This window comes from Aythya ferina (assembly GCF_964211825.1).
Source record: "Aythya ferina genome assembly, chromosome: 23".
NCBI classification, from domain to species: domain Eukaryota; kingdom Metazoa; phylum Chordata; class Aves; order Anseriformes; family Anatidae; genus Aythya; species Aythya ferina.
Genome location: NC_140321.1, coordinates 3,299,647 through 3,321,945, shown reverse-complemented (window position 1 = coordinate 3,321,945; position 22,299 = coordinate 3,299,647). Strand labels below are relative to the sequence as shown.

Here is a 22,299-nt window from a genome sequence, read left to right as displayed (position 1 = left end):
GGAAATGCCTGGCACAAAAAAACAAAGCACGGCCACAGCACAGCACTTACACGACCCAACAGAAACTCCCGTTGCACGTCCAAAGGCAGGCTTGTAGCCAGCACCTCCTGCGCTCACACAGCAACCCCTCAATCCACCAAAGCCATGACAACCTCTTTGCAGTGCTTGCTGTCCACAGACCAGCTGCACAGTGCTGAAGGTAACTCAGAGCCAGCTGCGTCCTGAAGTCAGGACCCCCCAGGCTCTCTGTGGGACCTAGAGCACCACAGGGCTCATGGGATAGGAAAATCCTTTTTGAGAAGACTGCTGCTTTTGTCCTGACTCAAAGCCTGACCTAAAGGCAAGCTGATTGTATGCAGCTGCACAGCTGCAGCATTACATGCCTGAGAGGAGAAGTGCCAGGTAGCCACTAACAGCTGCAGAATGGGTGGGTTTGCCCAACATGGAAGGAGAATACGAGGTGGTGGTGGCACTTACTAGGCAAAACCTGAAGTCGTGTTCCCTTCCCAAGTGTGAACTTGTCGTAGTTCACACAGTGCTTTTTGCCTCAACAAGAACTATATGCCCTTCCAACATCATCTGTTAAACAGGACACCTCTGTTCCTAGGGAGCCAAGCTCCTAGCATTGTCTGGTGGACACAACAGAAACATGTCAGCAGACAAGATTCTCTGTCCACTGGAGTGTTCTCTGTCCACCATTCAGTGGTGAACACTCCTGCCAAACCATGCACCACTCCACTTGTTGGGGGCAAGGAGGAGAAGTAGCAAAGAATGGCTTAGCTCAGGAAAGGACACTGTCAATAGGGGCTGTCTTCATCCCAAACCCTATCTTTCTGTCACATTACAGTTAAAAGGTGTTGAAGCAGCTTTGAGATGTTACAAAGACCAGCACCCACTACTTGCATGCACATTTTTTTTGCAGTGCTATTGCACAGCTTCACTGCAGCCTCCTTAAGAGCTTGAGGGACAAGGGAAGCATGACCCCAAAGAATCAGTTATCCAAGACACACATAGCCAAGAATGCTCAGAGTCATCGGAGGGAAAGAATCATACATGTAAGGGAGATTAGGTGCCATAAAGAACTGCAAGGAGCCCAACGCATTGGGACATGTGGGGAAACCAAGTCCTCACGATGCCTGAAGAATAGCCCAGTTGCATTCCCAAAATTCGTCCCCACAAAACAACAAAGAACAAGGCAAAAATGAAGCCACTCATATTTTGAGGCACAAGAGCATGTTTCAATGGTGATTGTTCACTTGTGTGGGGATTTCATCAAAGACCATTATCTCAGAGACACCTTTGATAGCTTACGTTGTTCACAACAAATGAAATAGTGCCTACACTCTCCTTCCCCTCTGTAAGGAGGTGTGGATACCACATGGATGTCTACAGGATGAAACCCAGGATACATAGGGACATCTGACAAAGGAGAAACAGGAAAGCTGAGCACTCACTTGGTTGGACAGACAGCCTGGTCCCTGAGCCAAAGGTCAGTCTGTCATATCCAGATCCAGAGCCACACAGCATTTCCTCCCATTACAAAAAGTCCAGGCAGCTCCTAGAGAAGCAGCACTTGTCCTCAACGCTGAGCTGAACCGTGCCAAGGCTAGGAAGGTAGGCAGAAGTGCAAGATGGGGTGAAGGATTCCAGGCCACAAGTGGAACTTAAGGGTCTGGCTTCATGGGATGAAAACGGTCCCAAAATTGAGAGACAAACCCAAAACTCCCCCTCCCGCTGTCCCCACAGTTCTTCCAGACTGTGCAAAAATCCCAGCTCTCATTCCCATCACAAACACAAATACCCACCAGGGTCTAAGGAAGCCAGACTGACAGTGGAAAGAGAAGGAAAGAACAAGGCATGTAAGGGAGATTTGGTGCAATAGCAAACTGCAAGGTGCCCAAGGAACTGGGACATGTGGGAAAACCAAGTACTAGGAATGCTCGGACAATAGTCCAGTTGCATTTCCAAAGTTCTTCCCCACACACACAGATCAATGAAGAACATGGCAAAAGGGAGAACACTTGTTTTTTTCAGCATAATTTGCTACTTACCTGGAACAACATAAAGCACAGTTCCTTTCCCAAAAGTGACTGTGCGCACGTTTAACGCACTGTGGCACGTCTCATTACAAAAATGTCTCTGCCAGCCCTGCATGTGATCTCAAGCACAAAGCACCTGGAATCAGACCACAGGGTAGCTCCCTGACCTAACAGGCTCAAGCACAGGGACACTACCTGCAACAAAGTAAAATCCATTCCCTAGCTCACTTGCACTTTTCAGAGGAGCATTCACTATCACCTTTGGTAATCATTAAGCCCTACGAGTGACAACTATCACCTAAAATAGTTCTTGACCAGAAACAGGGGTAACATGTGTGTAACACTGCTTCTGTGCACAAACCATGGAGAAAACCATCATGCCGGGCAATCCATGCATTTCACAGGCAGATGTGAGATGACAGGACTGCTGCTTGTGTCTGGAGAAAAAACATGTCCTTAGGGAAAGCACATCACGGGTAGCCCCACAGCTGCAGAAGCAGTAGCTTTGAGAAACACAGCAGACTGAGGCACATTCAGATAGCAGCTCATTACCAGCTCTGCAAGAGTTATGAAAAATGCATTTAGTCAGAAACTACACAAGCTTACAAAAAACAAAAAAAAAAGGAAAAGCTGGTCCTGGTACCTTCCTTTGCTACAAAGTGCTACTGTGAGCTCAGTGCTTGTACTCATCGTGTTTTACAGTTAGTGACGATCCATCACAGAACCTCATCTGTCCAGCTCCTGCATTATAAACTCACTTTGGGTTTTCTCCTGCCTCAGAACTCCAGGACTTGGCTCAGGCCCCTGCCTGCTGGAGTACGGGCTGTCCATGCCCACAAAACAACCTCCCATGACAAGCCTTTGTAAATAGCTTTCCCACCATTCCAGGGACAAACTTCTGCTCTTCCATCAGTTCTTCCTGCGGCACCTTGCAGCTCTGCCATATCCAGAGAGAAGGCACAGACTTATGCACACTCATAGGAAACCAGACCAAAACTTACATTCTAACATTACTGTCTTTGATATTTCTGCCTCATCCTACAAGGCTAACTAAGAACTGTAACAATACTCACCAGGCTTTACACAAAGCTTTGTTCCAGCTCCAAAGGTAAGCCTGTTCAAAACAGCACTCACAGAAACAATGTCCATTACATAAGCAGTCTCATCTACCCATAACAAGAAAGCTTTTTCTGTGGCTGGCAGAGACCCTTCCCAAAAACACACAGGTCACCCTTTCCCAAGGAAATGCAGACCTCAAGATGAAATTTGCTCCAACCATCCAAAACCTCATTAAATACTGCACCCAGGACACTCTCAAAGCAGGCAAGTGGGGAGAAGGCATTTCAGCTTGGCAAAGGTGAAGTTAAAGGATGGAAATGGAACAACATCTGTAGCACGAGTCCCATATGGAACACCTAAGGAAAGCTCCACACTCACTTGGTTTGACAGACAGCCTAGTTCCTGAGCCAAAGGTCAGCTTGTTGTAGGATCCAGAATCACACAGCATTTCCTCCCACTACAAAAAGTCCATCTGTCTTTGCCATCACAAAGGCACAAAGGGAGAGAAGGCATTTCAGCACAGCAAAGGTGAAGATAAAGGATGGAAATGGTACAACACCAATAGTAAGAGTCACATTTGAAAAAACTATGGAAAGCTCCACACTCACTTGGTTGGACGGACAGCCTGGTCCCTGAACCAAAAGTAGGCTTGTTGAAGTTATTCACACAGCATTTCCTCCCATTACAAAAAGCTCAGTGAGCTTTGCCATCATAAAGGCTAATCCCCACCAAGGGGCTGGGAAATCAGTCTGACAATGCATAGTCCCTGGAACTTTACAAGGACCTTACAATCTTTAGGCACACCTTCCCCATCAGAGACCACTTGTTGGCCACTACTAGAAGTCTTGTCCTGCTCCCAGAAGAGACTTTGCTATAAACACCAGCATTCACACAGTGCTTCCCACCCACGCCCACACGCACAAACCCTGCTAGGACCCTAGGACATACAAGAGACTTCCCACAGGGTCGTGGCATCTGGGAGCTGATATGGTGCAACATGTTCCAACCCAGCTAAAGGGACAGTAGTCAGGGTCATGTTGGACCATTCTAGCATTCCCATCAAGCAAAGCCAATTGCTTGAGTTTTTCACCATCAGCGATCAAACACACAGTCATGCTGCAGCTCTCAACTACCCGAGGAACAGCCTGGCACAAAGTGCAAAGTGCGGCTTCAGTGCAGCACTTATGTGACCTAAATGTATGTCTCATTGCAGAGATAAAGGCAGGCTTACAGCCAGTACCTCCTGCATTCACACAGCAATCCTTCAATCCATAAAAACTGTGACAACCTCTTTGCAGTGCTTGCTGTCCACAGACCAGCTGCACAGTGATGCAGGTAACTCAGAGCCAGCTGCATCCTGAAGTCAGGACTCCCCAGGCTCTCTGTGAGACCTAGAGCACCACAGGGCCAATGGAATGGGACAAACCCCTTTTTAGAGGACTGCTGTAAAATGGGTAGGTTTACCCCACATGGAAGGAGACTACAAAGTGGTGGTGGCACTTTCTAGGCAAAACGTGAAGAATCCCCTCCCAAAGTTGATCTTGCCTTAGTTCACACAGTGCTTTTCATCTCAACAAGTACTATACGCCTTTCTACATCCCTTAAGAGGCAGGAGACCACTGTTCCTGGGAGCCTGAGGTCTGACATTTTTCCCTTGGACAAAGCAGAAACCTGTCAGCAGACGTCAAGATCTACTGTCCCCCAGATTGCCCTTTCTACATCATTCAGTGGTGCACACTACTGCAAAACCATGCACCACTCCACTTGTTGGGGGAGAGGAGGAGAAGATGGCAAAGACAGGACCAGAAGAGCCCAGCTCAGGAAAGAACACTGGCAATAGGGGCTGTCTTCATCCCAAACCCTACCTTTCTGTTACATTAGAGTTAAAAGGTGTTGAAGCAGCTTCAAGATGTTACAAAGAACAGCACCCAGCATTTGCATGGACTTTTTTTGCAGTGCTATTGTACAGCTTCACTGCAGGCTCCGGAAGAGCTTGAGGGACAAGGGAAGCATGACTCCAAAGTTGTCTGAAGCATCGGTTATCCAAGACACACGGAGACAACAATGCTCAGAGCCATGGGAGGGAAAGAACCAGGCAAGTAAGGGAGATGAGGTGCCATAAAGAACTGCAAGGACCCAAGGCATAGAGACCTGTGGGAAAACCAATTCCTAGGTATGTCTGGAGAATAGCCCAGTTGTGTTCCCAAAGTTCATCCCCACAAAACAACAAAGAACAGGGCAAAAATGAAGCCACTCGCAGTTTGAGACACAAGAGCATGTTTCAATGGTGATTGCTCACTTGTATGGGGATTTCATGAAAAACCATTATCTCAGAGACATCTCCAATGGCTTACGTTGTTCACAACAAATGAAATAGTGCCTACACTCTCCTTCCCCTCTGTAAGGAGGTGTGGATACCACATGGATGTCTATGGGGTTAAACACAGTATACATAAGAACATCTGACAAAGGAGAAACAGGAAAGCTGAGTACTCACTTGGATGGACAGACAGCCTGGTCCCTGAGCCAAAGGTCAATTTACCGTATGTAGAGCCAGAGCCACACAGCATTTCCTTTCATTACAAAAACCCCAGCAGCTCCTGGAGAATATGCACTTGTCCCCAAGGCTGAGGTGAACCATGACAAGGCTAGAAGGGGCCCAAAATGGTAAGATGGTTCTCAAGTAATCTAGGCCACAAGTAGAGGTTGAGAGTCTTGCTTCATGGGATGAAAAAGGTCCCAAAACTGAGAGGAAAACCCAAAACTCCCCCTCCCCATCTCCCCACAGTATTGCTGGGGAGTCCACTGGTTTGCCATCAAGAAGAAAAAGACACTGTTTTTCAGCATAAATTGCTTCTTACCTGGTACAACTGAAAGCACAGTTCCTTTTCCAAAAGTGACTGCATGCGCATTGGACACACGATGGCACACCTCATTACAAAAATGTCTCTGCCAGCCCTGCACGTGACCTCAAGCACAAAGCACCTAGACTAGGGCCACAGCGGAGCTCCCTGTCACAACAGGCTCAAGCGCTGGGACACTGCCTGCAACAAAGGAAAATCCATTCCCTAGCAGTCCCTGTTGCCTTTGGTACTCAATAAAACCCATGAGCAGCAACTTTCACCTACAGTAACTCTTGCCCAGAATCAGGAGGACAATATGTGTGGCACTGCTTCTGTGCAAAAAACATGTAGAAAAACATCATGTCAGGCAATTCATGAGTTTCAGAAGCAGAAGTGAGAAAACAGGACTGCTGCTTCTGTCCCAACAGAAAGCCTGTCTTAAGGGAACTAACACCCAGGATAACCCCATAGCTGCAGAAGCACAAGGTTTGAGAACCGCAGCAGACTGAGACATGTTCAGATAGTACTTCATGACTGGCTCTGCAAGACTGGTGAAAAATACATTTAGTCAGCAATGACAAAAGCTAAAAAAGAAGAAAAAGCCAGCAGAATGCAGGTTCCTGGTACCCTACTTTGCTACAAAGTGCTACTGTGAGCTCAATGCTTGTACTCGTGATGTTTTACACTCAGTGACATTCCATCACTGAATCTCATCTTTCCAGCTCCTGCATTATACATGTACACACGGGGTTTTCTCTTGCCTCAGAACCCCAGGACTTGCCTTGGGACCCTGCCCAGCTGAGCATGGACTGTCCATGGCCACAAAGCAACCGCCCCGGCATGCCTTTGTAAGTAGCCTTCCCACTGTTCCAGGGACAGATTTCTGCTCTGCTGCCTTTTCTTCTTGCAGTACCTCACTGCTCTACCACACCCAGAGAAAAGGCGCAGGCTTGTGCTTGACAAAATCATGACCAAACTTAAACTCCAACATTACTGTCTGGACTATTTCAGACTAGTCCAAAAAGGATAAGTAATACCTGTAACTGTACTCACGAGGCTTTACACAGAGCTTTGTTCCAGCTCCAAAGGTGAGCCTGTTCCAGTCAGCACCCACAGCACCAAAGGCCATTACACAAATGGTCTCATCTACCCATAACAAACAAGCCGTTCATGTGGCTGGCCAAGGCCCTTGCCAGCATCACACAGGTCGCACTTTCCCAAGGACATGCAGACCTCAAGCTGAGATTTGCTCCAACCAACCAAGCCCTCATTAAATACTGCACCCAGGGAAATCTCAGAGCCTGCATGAGGAGAGAAGGCATTTCAGCTTGGCAAAGGTGAAGTGAAAACATGGAAACGGAACAACATCTGTCGCAAGATTCACATATGGAACACCTAGGGAAAGCTCCACACTCACTTGGTAGGACGGACAGCCTGGACCCTGAGCCAAAGGTCAGTTTGTCGCTGCTGTAGTGACACAGCATTTCCTCCAACTACAAAAAGCCCAGCTTGCTTTCCCATCACAAAGGCAAATACCCACTAAGGCGCAAGGATGCCAGTTTGACGGTGCCAAGGGAAGGAAAGAACCAGGCACGTAAGGGAGATTAGGTGCCATAGCAAACTGCAGGGAGGCCAGGGCATTGGGATATGGGGGAAAACCAAGTACTAGGGATGCTGGGAGAATAGCCCAATTGTGTTTCCAAAGTTCTGCATATGATCTCAAGCACAAAGCGCTTGGACTCAGTCCACAGAAGAAATCCCTGACACAGCAGGATCAAGCGCAGGACCACTGCTTGCAACAAAGTAAAATCCATTCCCTAGCTCACTTGCACTTTTCAGAGGAGCATTCCCTGTCACCTTTGGTAATTATTAAGTCTCACGAGTAACAAATCTCAGCTACAGTAACGTTTGCCCAGAATCAGGGGGACTGTGTGTGTGGCACTGCTTCTGTGCACAAAGCATATGGAAAACCATCATGCCAGGCGATCCATGCATTTCAGAGGCAGCTGTGAGATGACAGGACTGCTGCTTCTATCCTGAGCCATGGCTGTCCTGAGGGAAAGCACATCACGGGTAGCCCCACAGCTGCAGAAGCACAGGGTTTGAGAACTGCAGCAGACTGAAGGACATTCAAATAGCAGCTCATTACCAGCTCTGCAAGAGTTATGAAAAATGCATTTGGCCAGCAACTACACAAGCTTAAAAAAATAAAAAGCCAAGGAAAAGCTGGTCTTGGTAGACCACTTACGGGACACCTATGGCAAGCTCCACACTCACTTGGTAGGACAGACAGCCTGGTCCCTGAGCCAAAGGTCAGCGTGTCACTGCTGTAGTGACACAGCATTTCTTCCCACAACAAAAAGCCCAGTTGCTGCCTTATAATCATCGGGTTTTCTACTGCCTCAAAACACCAAGACTTGGCTTGGGACTCTGCTTGGCTGAGCATGGGCTGTCCATGGCCACAAAGCAACCACCCCTGCCATGCCTTTGTAAGAAGCTTTCCCCTGCATTCCTGGGACAAACTGCTGCTCTGCTGCATCTACTTCCCACAGCACCTTTCAGCTCTGCCATACCCAGCCAGAATGCACAGGTTTGTGCACACTCATAGGGAGCCTGACTAAAAGTTACACTCCAACATTACTGTCTGGGCTACATCTGCCTTGCCCTCCAAGGCTGTGTAAGATTAATGGTACTCATGAGGCTTTACACAAAGCTTTGTTTAAGCTCCAAAGGTGAGTCTGTTCCAGTCAGCACTCACCGCAACAGAAGGTCTACCCAAACGCTCTCATCTACCTATAACAATGAAGCACTTTGTGGCTGGCATCGACCCTTCCCAGGTCACCCTTTCACAAGGACATGTAGACCTCAAGTTGAGCTTGAATCCAACCACCCAGAACTTCATTAAATACTGCACCCAGAACAGTCTCAGAGTCTACAAGGGGAGAGAAGGAATTTCAGCTCTACAAAGGTGAAGTGAAAGGATGGAAATGGAACAACATCTGTAGCACGAGTCCCATATGGAACACCTAAGGAAAGCTCCACACTCACTTGGTTGGACGGACAGCCTGGTTCCTGAGCCAAAGGTCAGCTTGTTGCTGAAGCCAGAGTCACACAGCATTTCCTCCCATTACAAAAAGCCTAGCCATACCCCACTGGAGAAGTTGCACCTCTCCTCAGTCCTTGTTACTCTGTCCTGACAAACCTTCTGCTGGTCAACAGCTTGTAGAACAGGAAGGAAAAATCTGAGGAATAAGGATCCAGCTGAGCTCAGCTCAGGAAAGCACATGGACACCGAAGGGGCTGTCAGAGCCAGGAACAAGCCTTCTCTGCTCAGCTACAGGCAGTTCCTGGGGGACTTGGAAAAGTTTGATTAGGATAGCGGAACAAAAGAAATACCCTGAGCTGGACACTAGTTGTACTCATGTGTTCCTACATGACTGAAAGAGAACAAGAACTGTCAGCGGGAAGCAGAATGAGGATACTCACAGGCTTATTGACTCAAGGCCCCTGCAGCTACCTGAGCACTCATCATGAAAAGCCTACTGATTTCACCAGTCTACCTCTGTTTTCCTGATGCTAGCTCAAAGCCACAACCTGTTCCACAAGGTGGAGCAGCAAATGACTTTCAAACTTCCTTGCATTTATCCTTAGCTGAATCCCACCACCAGTGTTGACTCGGTTGTCAGAATTGGTTATACCCTATTGGCCTTCTCAACAAAAACCCTGTAAGCCATCTCTCCCCTGTGCTACTTTATTCTTATAAAAGGCATTGCTTGCTGGCTTCCCATTTCTTTTAAAAGAGTCTCTGGTGGTCACCCCTTGCAGCTCTGGCTGAGATGACTCCTGAGTGAATCCTTGTGCCACGTAGAGAAAAGATGCAGGAATTGTGAGCACAATTCCACTTTCTGACCTGCATTAAAAAGCAATAAAAATAGGCATCATCCCCTCATCGCTCCTGCACTCCAGAGATGTCTTCAAAATGTTTCTTTTGTCAAAGTAGGGAAGGCAACTTTCCTTTCCTTACTCGTTCAGGCTGGTTTCCACCTACCAGGTTTCACCACCAGCTGTGTCCCACTTCCAAAGGTGGCTTTCCAGGTGGACGTTGAAGTCACACAGTGACACATCCACTAGTAAAAACCTGTACAAGCCTTACTCCAGAAAACAGCTTTCCCACATAGATCCACAGAGGGACAACCGATGTTACCCTTGCCACCCACCCCCCCTTTAAATTATTATGTCTTTATCTAGACACCTTCTTCTGACCTCTCCAGGCAGAAACTATCATGAAACACATGAAGTGGGAAATCTGACCTTGGGCCCAGGTGGGCAGGTAAGGAAACAGCCACCACCCGCTGTGGGGATTCACAGAGAGCTCTGAACCTTGCCAAAGGCGAGCGTTGTGTTCCTCTGTCCACAGTTCAGCCAGCACACTAAAGGCTTTAAGGCTATACAGCAACCACATACAGCAGAAGGAACCTCTGAACAGATGATATGACCTCAGGAAAGTTCGCACTGGGCGATTCACAGGGAACAAAGCATGCACGCCTCAAATTGAGCTGTGCTCCTAACAACCAAGCCCTCATTAAATACTGCACCCAGAGCAGTCTCAGAGCCTGCACAGGGAGAGAAGGCATTACAGCTCGGCAAAGGTGAAGTGAAAGGTTGTAAATGGAACAACATGTGCAGCAAGATGCTCACATGGAACACCAATGAAAAGCTCCACACTCACTTGGTAGGACAGACAGCCGGGTTCCTGAGCCAAAGGTCAGCTTGTTGCCATAGCCAGAGTCACACAGCATTTCCTCCCATTACAAAAAGCCCAGTGATCTTTGCCACAAGGTCACAGCAAAATCTGGGAGCTGGTGTGGAGCCACGTGTTCCAACACAGACAAAGGGACAGCAGTCGGGGTCATGTTGGACCAACCTGGCACATTCCCGTCAAGCAAAGCCGATCGCTGGAGGTGGTCACCAGCTGCTATCAAACACCCAGGCACCCTGCAGCTCTCAACCACCCATGGAAAGGCCTGGCACAAAGCACAAAGCACGGCCATATGCAGCACTTACGTGACCTAACAGTAATTCTTGTTGCACAGACAAAGACAGGCTTATAGCCAGCAACTCCTGCGCTCACACAGCAACCCCTCAATCCACCAAAACATTGCCAACATCTTGGAGAAGAGCACTCACTTGGTTGGACAGAAAGCTTGGTCCCTGAGCCAAAGGTTGGTTTGTTGTATGCAGAGCCATAGCCACACAGTATTTCCTCCCATTGCAAAAAGCCCAGGAAGCTCCTGAAGAAGTGGCACTTTGGCTCAGGGTGGGGCGTAGCTGTGCAAAGGCTAGCTGGGTCACCAGAAGGGTGGGAAGAGGATGAAGAATGCTAGGCCAAAAGTGGAGGTTAAGAGTCTAGAACTGTGGGATGTAATAGAGCCCTTTACTAAAAGGAAACCCCAAATCTTTCCCTAGCCCTCTCCCCACAGAACTGCTGTGTTCTGGGTTAACTGAAAGCACAGTTACTTTTCCAAAAATTGCTTTTCCCACATTGTACACACTGTTGCAGGTCTCATTACTAAAGTGTCTCTGCCAGCCCTGCATGTGATCTCAAGCACAAAGCACCTGGAATCAGACCACAGGGGAGCTCCCTGACACAACAGGCTCAAGTGCAGGGACACTACCTGCAACAAAGTCCAACAAAATCGCATTGGGCGATTCACAGGAAACAAAGCGTACCCTAGCTCAATTGCACTTTTCAGAGGAGCATTCCCTGTGACCTATTTGGTAAATGTGACCTATGAGCGACATCTCTCACCTACAATAACACCTGCTCAGAATCATGGGGACCATGTGTGTGGCACTGCTTCTGTGCACTAAGCATGTGGAATTCCATCATGTCAGGCAATCCATGCGTATCACAGGAAGATGTGAGACAGTACTGCTGTTTCTGTCCCGAGCCATAGCCTGTCCTGAGAGAAAGCCATAGCCTGTCCTGCGAGAAAGCACATCACGGGTGGCCCCACAGCTGCAGAAGCAGTAGCTTTGAGAACCGCAGCAGACTGAGGCACATTCAGATAGCAGCTCAGAAACGGCTCTGCAAGAGCCATGAAATACATCTAGTCAGCAACTACACTAGCTTACAGAAAAAAAAAAAAAAAAAAAAAAAGAAAGAAAAAACAAGGAAAAGCTGGTCCTAGTACCTTCCTTTGCTACAAAGTGCTACGGTGAGCTCAGTGCTTGTACTCATCGTGTTTTACAGTTAGTGACGATCCATCACAGAACCTCATCTGTCCAGCTCCTGCATTATAAACTCACTTTGGGTTTTCTCCTGCCTCAGAACTCCAGGACTTGGCTCAGGCCCCTGCCTGCTGGAGTATGGGCTGTCCATGCCCACAAAGAAACCTCCCATGACAAGCCTTTGTAAATAGCTTTCCCACCATTCCAGGGACAAACTTCCACTCTTCCATCAATTCTTCCTGCAGCACCTTGCAGCTCTGCCATATCCAGAGAGAAGGCACAGACTTATGCACACTCATAGGAAACCAGACCACAACTTACACTCCAACATTACCGTCTTTGATATTTCTGCCACATCCTACAAGGCTAACTAAGAACTGTAACAATACTCACCAGGCTTTACACAGAGCTTTGTTCCAGCTCCAAAGGTGAGCCTGTTCCAGTCAGCACTCACAGCAACAAAGGCCATTACACAAATGGTCTCATCTACCCATAACAAGAAAGCCCTTCCCGTGGCTGGCAGAGACCCTTCCCAGCAACACACAGGTCAACATTTCCAAGGACATGCAGACCTCAAGATAAAAATTGCTCCAACCACCCAAAACCTCATTAAATACTGCACCCAGGATACTCTCAGAGCCTGCACAGGGAGAGAAGGCATTTCAGCTCAGCAAAGGTGAAGTTAAAGGATGGAAATAGAACAAAATCTGTAGCAATGTTACATCTGTTCCATATGGAACACCTAAGGAAAGCTCCACACTTACTTGGAACAACGGACAGCCTGGTTCCTGGGCCAAAGGTCAACTTGTTGATGGTGCCAGTCACACAACATTTCCTCCCACTACAAAAAGCCCAGCTCGCTTTGCCATCACAAAGTCAAAAAGGCAGAGAAGGCATTTCAGCACAGCAAAAGTGAAGATAAAGGATGGAAATGGAACAACATCTGTAGCAAGAGTCACATTTGGAAAAACTATGGAAAGCTCCACACTCACTTGGTAGGACAGACAGCCTGGTCCCTGCACCAAAGGTCACCTTGTAGCCAGTGTCACACAGCATTTCCTCCCATTACAAAAAGCCCTGCCAGCTACCATTGGAGAACGTGCACCTCTCTCCAGTTCGTGGTTCTCTGACCTGACAAACCTTGTGCTGATCAACAGCTTGAGGAAGAGGAAGGGAAATCTGGGGAGTAAGAGACCAGCTCAGCTCAGCTCAGGAAAGGCCATGAGCACCCAAGGGGCTCTCAGAGCCAGGAACAAGCTCTGATCAGCTGCAGAGAACTCCTGAGGGATTTGCAAAGGGCTGGTTAGGATAGCGGAGCAAGGGAAATATCCCATGCTGGGGACTCCTTGTACTCACTGGTCTGCAAAACTAGGATTTTTCCGTGTCCCTTGAATCACTTTGTAGTTCTGCATGTTAACAGAATCCTTCACACCACAGCAAAAACCATCTGCTCTCTTGCCAATGACTCTACAAAAAACTTGAGGAAAGCAGATTCTTCCCATTAAAACCTTTGAACTGAAGCCAGGAGTATCTCCAGCCTTGACAAGCCAGGACCTGGAAGAAGACAAGGAACGCCTGCACCTGTGCCATGATGGAATCTGACCAGCACTTTATGGATAAGGGGATCCCTTCTGGACACCTCCTCACTGGTCATTCAAACAACGTGAGCTGTTCCAGTATCTCGGCATTTCTGATGTGTCCTTTGAGATAGGCATACATGTTCTTGCAGCTGAAACCAATGACGCTGCTTAAATGTGCAGGAGCAGAGAGTCTGCATAGGCTTTAGAAACAGCACAAAAGCAATCACATATCCCAGCTATCTGTAACAGTTGCCACTAGTGCAGTTTCAACACTGGCAGCTACAGCTAGTACAGGAACCAAACACGAGTTTCACTGCTACCAAGACCAATCTCTTCAGGGATCTCATTCACAAGGGGGAAGAGGATTGGGTGCAAACAAGAGCATTATCATTTTGGCCATGTTCTTCTGAACTCTCCATGCAGACACTATCATGAAACACATGAAGTGGGAAATCTGACCTTGGGGCCGGGTGGACAGGTAAGATAACAGCCACCACCCTCCGTGGGGTTTCACAGATAGTTCCATACCTTGCCCAAATGCGAATGTTTTTGTTCCTCTGTCAGTAGTTCAGCCAGCACACTGAAGGTTTTACGACTATACTACAACCACATACAGCAGAGGAAACCTCTGAACAGACAGTGTGACCTCAGAAAGATCAGTACTTGAGGATTCTCAAGGACCAAAGCATGCAGACTTCAAGTTGAGCTTTGCTCCAACCGCCCAAAACCTCATTAAATACTGCACCCAGGGTGCCTCTCAGAGCCTACAAAGGGAGAGAAGGCATTTGTAGCAAGAGTCCCATATGGAACACCTATGGAAAGCTCCACACTCACTTGGTAGGACAGACAGCCTGGTTCCTGAGCCAAAGGTCAGCTTGTAGTTGTCAGTCACACAGCATGTACTCCCGTTACAAAAAGTCCAGCTCCCTTTGCCATCACAAAAGCAAATCCTCACCAAGAGGCAAGGAAACCAGTCTGACAATGCATAGTCCCTGGACCTCTGAGATCTTTAAGAGTATCAGGGACACCCTCCCCATCAGAGACCATTTGCCAGCCACTGCTAGGAGCCTTGTGCTGCTCCCAGAAGAGACCTTGCTATAAGCACCAGCATTCATTCTGCTTCCCACCTGCCCCCACACGCACAAACCCTGCTAGGACACTAGGACATACGAGAGACTCCCCACGGGGTCGCGGCAAAATCTGGGAGCTGGTGTGGAGCGACACGTTCCAACCCAGTCAAAAGGACAGCAGTCATGGTCATGTTGGACCAACCTGGCATATTCCCGTCAAGCAAAGCCGATTCCTTGAGTTTGTCACCACCAGCAATCAAACACTCAGGCACGCTGCTGCTATCAACCTCCCAAGGAAATGCCTGGCACAAAACACAAAGCACGGCCACAGCACAGCACTTACATGACCCAACAGAAACTCCCGTTGCACGTCCAAAGGCAGGCTTGTAGCCAGCACCTCCTGCGCTCACACAGCAACCCCTCAATCCACCAAAGCCATGACAACCTCTTTGCAGTGCTTGCTGTCCACAGACCAGCTGCACAGTGCTGAAGGTAACTCAGAGCCAGCTGCGTCCTGAAGTCAGGACCCCCCAGGCTCTCTGTGGGACCTAGAGCACCACAGGGCTCATGGGATAGGAAAATCCTTTTTGAGAAGACTGCTGCTTTTGTCCTGACTCAAAGCCTGACCTAAAGGCAAGCTGATTGTATGCAGCTGCACAGCTGCAGCATTACATGCCTGAGAGGAGAAGTGCCAGGTAGCCACTAACAGCTGCAGAATGGGTGGGTTTGCCCAACATGGAAGGAGAATACGAGGTGGTGGTGGCACTTACTAGGCAAAACCTGAAGTCGTGTTCCCTTCCCAAGTGTGAACTTGTCGTAGTTCACACAGTGCTTTTTGCCTCAACAAGAACTATATGCCCTTCCAACATCATCTGTTAAACAGGACACCTCTGTTCCTAGGGAGCCAAGCTCCTAGCATTGTCTGGTGGACACAACAGAAACATGTCAGCAGACAAGATTCTCTGTCCACTGGAGTGTTCTCTGTCCACCATTCAGTGGTGAACACTCCTGCCAAACCATGCACCACTCCACTTGTTGGGGGCAAGGAGGAGAAGTAGCAAAGAATGGCTTAGCTCAGGAAAGGACACTGTCAATAGGGGCTGTCTTCATCCCAAACCCTATCTTTCTGTCACATTACAGTTAAAAGGTGTTGAAGCAGCTTTGAGATGTTACAAAGACCAGCACCCACTACTTGCATGCACATTTTTTTTGCAGTGCTATTGCACAGCTTCACTGCAGCCTCCTTAAGAGCTTGAGGGACAAGGGAAGCATGACCCCAAAGAATCAGTTATCCAAGACACACATAGCCAAGAATGCTCAGAGTCATCGGAGGGAAAGAATCATACATGTAAGGGAGATTAGGTGCCATAAAGAACTGCAAGGAGCCCAACGCACTGGGACATGTGGGGAAACCAAGTCCTCACGATGCCTGAAGAATAGCCCAGTTGCATTCCCAAAATTCGTCCCCACAAAACAACAAAGAACAAGGCAAAAATGAAGCCACTCATATTTTGAGGCACAAGAGCATGTTTCAATGGTGATTGTTCACTTGTGTGGGGATTTCATCAAAGACCATTATCTCAGAGACACCTTTGATAGCTTACGTTGTTCACAACAAATGAAATAGTGCCTACACTCTCCTTCCCCTCTGTAAGGAGGTGTGGATACCACATGGATGTCTACAGGATGAAACCCAGGATACATAGGGACATCTGACAAAGGAGAAACAGGAAAGCTGAGCACTCACTTGGTTGGACAGACAGCCTGGTCCCTGAGCCAAAGGTCAGTCTGTCATATCCAGATCCAGAGCCACACAGCATTTCCTCCCATTACAAAAAGTCCAGGCAGCTCCTAGAGAAGCAGCACTTGTCCTCATGCTGAGCTGAACCGTGCCAAAGCTAGAAGGGGTAGAAAAAGGGTAAGATGGTGCTGAAGGATTCTAGGCTACAAATGGAGCTTAAGGGTCTGGTTTCGTGGGATGAAAACGGTCCCAAAACTGAGAGACAAACCCAAAACTCCCCCTCCCACTGTCTCCACAGTTCTTCCAGACTGTGCAAAAATCCCAGCTCTCATTCTCATCATGAACACAAATACAAACCAAGGAGTAAGGATGCCAGACTGACAGTGGTAAGGGAAGAAAAGAACAAGGCATGTAAGGGAGATAGCATGTAAGGGTGCAATAGCAAACTGCAAGATGCCCAAGGAACTGGGACATGTGGGAAAACCAAGTACTAGGAATGCTCGGACAATAGCCCAGTTGCATTTCCAAAGTTCTTCCACACACACACGAATCAATGAAGAACATGGCAAAAGGGAGACCACTTCTTTTTTCAGCATAATTTGCTACTTACCTGGAACAACTGAAAGCACAGTTCCTTTCCCAAAAGTGACTGTGCGCGCATTTAACTCACTGTGGCACGTCTCATTACAAAAATGTCTCTGCCAGCCCTGCATGTGGTCTCAAGCACAAAGCACCTAGACTGAGGCCATGGCAGAGCTCCCTGACACAACAGGCTCAAGCACAGGGACACTACTTGCAACAAAGGAAAATCCGTTTCCTAGCTCACTTGCACTTTTTAGATCAGCGTTCACTGTGACCTTTGGTAGTCATTAAGCCCCACAAGCAACAACTATCACCTACAGTAATGCTTGCCCAGAATCAGAGGGACTATGTGTGTGGCACTGCTTTTGTGCACAAAGCATGTGGAAAACCATCATGCTGGTCAATCCATGCTTTTCAGAGGCAGCTGTGAGATGACAGGAGTGCTGTTTTTGTCCCAAACCAAAGCCTATCCTGAGGGAAAGCACATGACAGGTAGCCCTGTAAATTCAGAAGCTGTAGCTTTGAGAACCGCAGCAGACTGAGGCAAGTTCAGATGGCAGCTCATCAACAGCTCTGCAAGAGCTGTGAAAAATGCATTTAGTCAGCAACTACACAACCTTAAATAAAAAGACAAGAGTAGCATGCTCCTGGTAACCTCCTTTGCTACAAACTGCTACTGTGAGCTCAGTGCTTGTACTCACGGTGTTTTACAGTCAGTGACATTCCATCACTGAATCTCATCGTTCCAGCTGCTGCATCATACACACAAGATTTTCTCATTCCTCAAAATCCCAGGACTCAACTCAGACCCCAGCTCATCTAAGGCTGTACACAACCACAAAGCAACTGCCCCTGACTTGCGTTTGTAAACAGGTTCCCTCCGTTCCAAGGAAAAAATTCTGCTCTGCCAACTTTACTTCCTGCAGCACCTCTCAGCACTGCCATACCCAGAGAGAATGCACAGGCTTGTGCACATTCATAGGAAGCCTGACAAAAACTTACACTTCAACATTACTGTCTGGGCTATTTAAGCCTCTTCCTGCAAGTCTAAGAATTAAGTGTATCAACACTCACCAGGCTTTACACAAAGTTTTGTTGCAGGTCCAAAAGTGAGCCTGTACAAGTTGGCACTCGCAGTACCAAAGGCCATAACACAGATGCTCTCATCTCCCCAAAACCAGACAGCCCTTCGTGTGGCTCGCAAAGATCCTTCCCAGCAACACACAGGTCACCCTTTCCCAAGGATATACAGACCTCAAAATGAGCTTTCTTCCTACCACCCAAAACCTCATTAAATACTGCACCCAGAGCACTCTCGGAGCCTGCAAAAGGAGAGAAGGCATTTCAGCTCAATAAACGTGAAGGTAAAGGATGGAAATGGAGCAACATCTGTACCAAGAATCGCATATATAACATCTATGGAAAGCTCCACACTCACTTGGTAGGATGGACAGCCTGGTCCCTGAGCCAAAGGTCAGTTTGTTGGTGTAGTCATAGTCACACAGCATTTCCTCCTATTACAAAAAGCCCAGTGAGTTTCCCATCATACAGGCAAATCCCCGCGGGGTCGCTGCAACATCTGGGAGCTGGTGTGGAGCGATGTGTTCCAACCCAGCCAAAGGGACAGCAGTCAGGTTCATGTTGGACCAACCTGGCACATTCCCATCAAGCAAAGCCCATTGCTTGAGTTTTTCACCATCAGTGATCAAACACAATGGAACACTGCTGCTCTCAATCTCCCAAGGAAAGGCCTGGCACAAAAAACAAAGCGCGGCCTCATGCAGCACTTACATGACCCAAGAGTCAGCTTGTTTAAGTTATTCACACAGCATTTCCTCCCACTACAAAAGCCCATCTCACTTTGTCATCACAAAGGCAAATGCCCACCAAGAGGCAGGGAAATCAGTCTGACAATGCATAGTCCCTGGAACTTTACAAGGACTTTACAAGCTTTAGGCACACCTTCCCCATCAGAGACCGCTTGCTGGCCACTACTAAGAGGTAGCCTGGTACCCTCTTTTTCTAGAAAGTGCTACTGCGATCTCAATGCTTGTACTCGTGATGTTTTACACTCAGTGACATTCCATCACTGAATCTCATCTTTCCAGCTCCTGCATTATACATGTACACACGGGGTTTTCTCTTGCCTCAGAACCCCAGGACTTGCCTTGGGACCCTGCCCAGCTGAGCATGGACTGTCCATGGCCACAAAGCAACCGCCCCGGCATGCCTTTGTAAGTAGCCTTCCCACTGTTCCAGGGACAGATTTCTGCTCTGCTGCCTTTTCTTCTTGCAGTACCTCACTGCTCTACCACACCCAGAGAGAAGGCACAGGCTTGTGCTTGACAAAATCATGACCAAACTTAAACTCCAACATTACTGTCTGGACTATTTCAGACTAGTCCAAAAAGGATAAGTAATACCTGTAACTGTACTCACGAGGCTTTACACAGAGCTTTGTTCCAGCTCCAAAGGTGAGCCTGTTCCAGTCAGCACCCACAGCACCAAAGGCCATTACACAAATGGTCTCATCTCCCCATAACAAGCAAGCCGTTCATGTGGCTGGCCAAGGCCCTTGCCAGCAACACACAGGTCGCACTTTCCCAAGGACATGCAGACCTCAAGTTGAGATTTGCTCCAACCAACCAAGCCCTCATTAAATACTGCACCCAGGGAAATCTCAGAGCCTGCATGGGGAGAGAAGGGATTTCAGCTTGGCAAAGGTGAAGTGAAAACATGGAAACGGAACAACATCTGTCGCAAGATTCACATATGGAACACCTAGGGAAAGCTCCACACTCACTTGGTAGGACGGACAGCCTGGTTCCTGAGCCAAAGGTCAGTTTGTCACTGCTGTAGTGACACAGCATTTCCTCCAACCACAAAAAACCCAGCTTGCTTTGCCATCACAAAGGCAAATACCCACCAAGGCGTAAGGATGCCAGTTTGACGGTGCCAAGGGAAGGAAAGAACCAGGCACGTAAGGGAGATTAGGTGCCATAGCAAACTGCAGGGAGGCCAGGGCATTGGGATATGGGGGAAAACCACGTCCTTACTATGCCTGGAGAATAGCCCAGTTGCATTTCCAAAGTTCTTCCCCCCACACACAAATCAATGAAGAACATGGCAAAAGGGAAGCCGCTCTGTTTTTCAGTGTAATTTGCTGCTTACCTGGAACAACCAAAAGCACAGTTCCTTTTCCAAAAGTGACTTTGCCCTCAGTGTATGCACTGTGGCACATCTCATTACAAAAATGTCTCTGCCAGCCCAGCATATGATCTCAAGCACAAAGCACCTGGACTCAGTCCACAGAAGAAAACCCTGACTCAACAGACTCAAGTGTAGAGCCACTACCTGCAATAAAGGAAAATCCATTCCCTAGTTCACTTACACTTTTCAGAGGAGCATTCACTATCACCTTTGGTACTTGTTAAGGCTCACAAGTAAAAAATCTCACCTATAGTAATGCTTGCGCAGGATCAAGGGGAACATGTGTGTGGCACTGCTTCTGTGCACAAAGCATGTGGAAAACTATCATGCTGGGCAATCCATGCTTTTCAGAGGCAGCTGTTTGATGACAGGAGTGTTGTTTCTGTCCCAAACCAAAGTCTGTCCTGATGGAAAGCTCGTGACAGGTAGCTCTGCAGCTGCAAGTGCACAAGGTTTGAGAACTGCTGCAGACTGAGGCACATTCAGATAGCAGCTCATTACCAGCACTGCAGGAGCTGAGAAAAATGCATTTGGTCAGCAACTACACAAGTTTTAAAAAAGAAAAAGCCAAGGCAAATCAGGTCCTTGTAGCTTCCTTTGCTACAAAGTGCTACTGTTAGCTCAGTGCTTGTACTCGTGATGTTTTACACTCAGTGACATTCCATCACTGAACCTCATCTTTCTAGCTACTGCTATATACACGTACTGTTTATACTCACACAAAACCTCATTTAATACTACTCTCAGGGCAGTTTCAGAGCCTGCATGGGGAGAGTAGTCATTCAGCTCAGCAAAGGTGAAGTTAAAGGATGGAAATGGAACAACATGTGTAGCAAGAGTCCCATATGGAAAAACTACAGAAAGCTCCACACTCACTTGGTTGGATGGACAGCCTGGCCCCTGAGCCAAATGTCAGCTTGTTGGTTCCATAGTCACACAGCACTTCCTCCCATTACAAAAAGCCCAGCTCTCTTTGCCATCACAAATAGAAATCCCCACCAAGGCACAAGAAAACCAGTCTGACAGTTTGTAGTCCCTGGATCTTCAGAGTTTTATGAGCATCAGGCACACCTGCCTCATCAGATACTGCTTGCTGGCCACTACTAGAATCCTTGTCCTGCTCCCAGAAGTGACCTTGCTATTAAGCACCAGCATTCATAAAGTGCTTCCCACTCACCTCAGCACCAAAGGCCATTACACAAATGCTGTCATATCCCCATAACAAGGAAGCCCTTTGAGTGGCAGGCAGAGACCCTTCCCAGCAACACACGAGTCACCCTTTCCCAAGGGCATGCAGACCTCAAGTTGAGGCTTGCTCCAACCACCCTTAACCTCCAACCTCATTAAATACTTCACTCAGGGCAGTCTCAGAGCCTGCAAGGGGAGAGAAGGCATTTCAGTTCTCCAAAGGTGAAGTTAAAGGACTTGAATGGAACAACATCTGTAGCAAGAGTCCCATATGGAACACCTATGGAAAGCTCCACACTCACTTGGTTGGACGGACAGCCTGGTCCCTGAGACAAAGGTCACCTTGTAGTTTTCATAGTCACACAGCATTTCCTCCCATTACAAAAATCCCAGCCAGCCCTCACTGGAGAAGCTGCACCTCTCCCCACTCCATGCTTCTTTGTCCTGACAAACCTTCTGCTGGTCAACAGCTTGTGGGACAGGAAGGGAAATCTGAGGAATATGGGTCCAGCTGAGCTCAGCTCAGGAAGGCCCATAAACACCCAAGGGGCTGTCAGAGCCAGCCTGACAGTCTTTCTTCAACAGAACAGAGTCCAGCTACCCAGTGCTGTGCTAGAGACAGACATCTGACCTACCCCAAGTTTCACAGGTAGGCATGTCCATGGCATAAATTCTGTTTCTCTGATCATGTCAATTTAGCACTCTCTTCTTTTCATATGAAAGCAATAAAGGAGCAATATTACTTGAAACATGAGG

The 22,299-nt window shown here is 47.9% G+C and overlaps 1 protein-coding gene across 1 annotated transcript in view; it reads right to left on the bottom strand.

Moving 5' to 3' along the window:
* LOC311423015 (uncharacterized protein) overlaps positions 1–22,299 on the bottom strand; it is a 219,465-nt gene that overhangs the window by 27,040 nt on the left and 170,126 nt on the right. Inside the window, exon 7 of the mRNA XM_084496600.1 lies at positions 3,707–3,746. Within this exon, the coding sequence (XP_084352726.1) occupies positions 3,707–3,746 (40 nt within the window). The remainder of the gene's footprint in view (positions 1–3,706; positions 3,747–22,299) is intronic.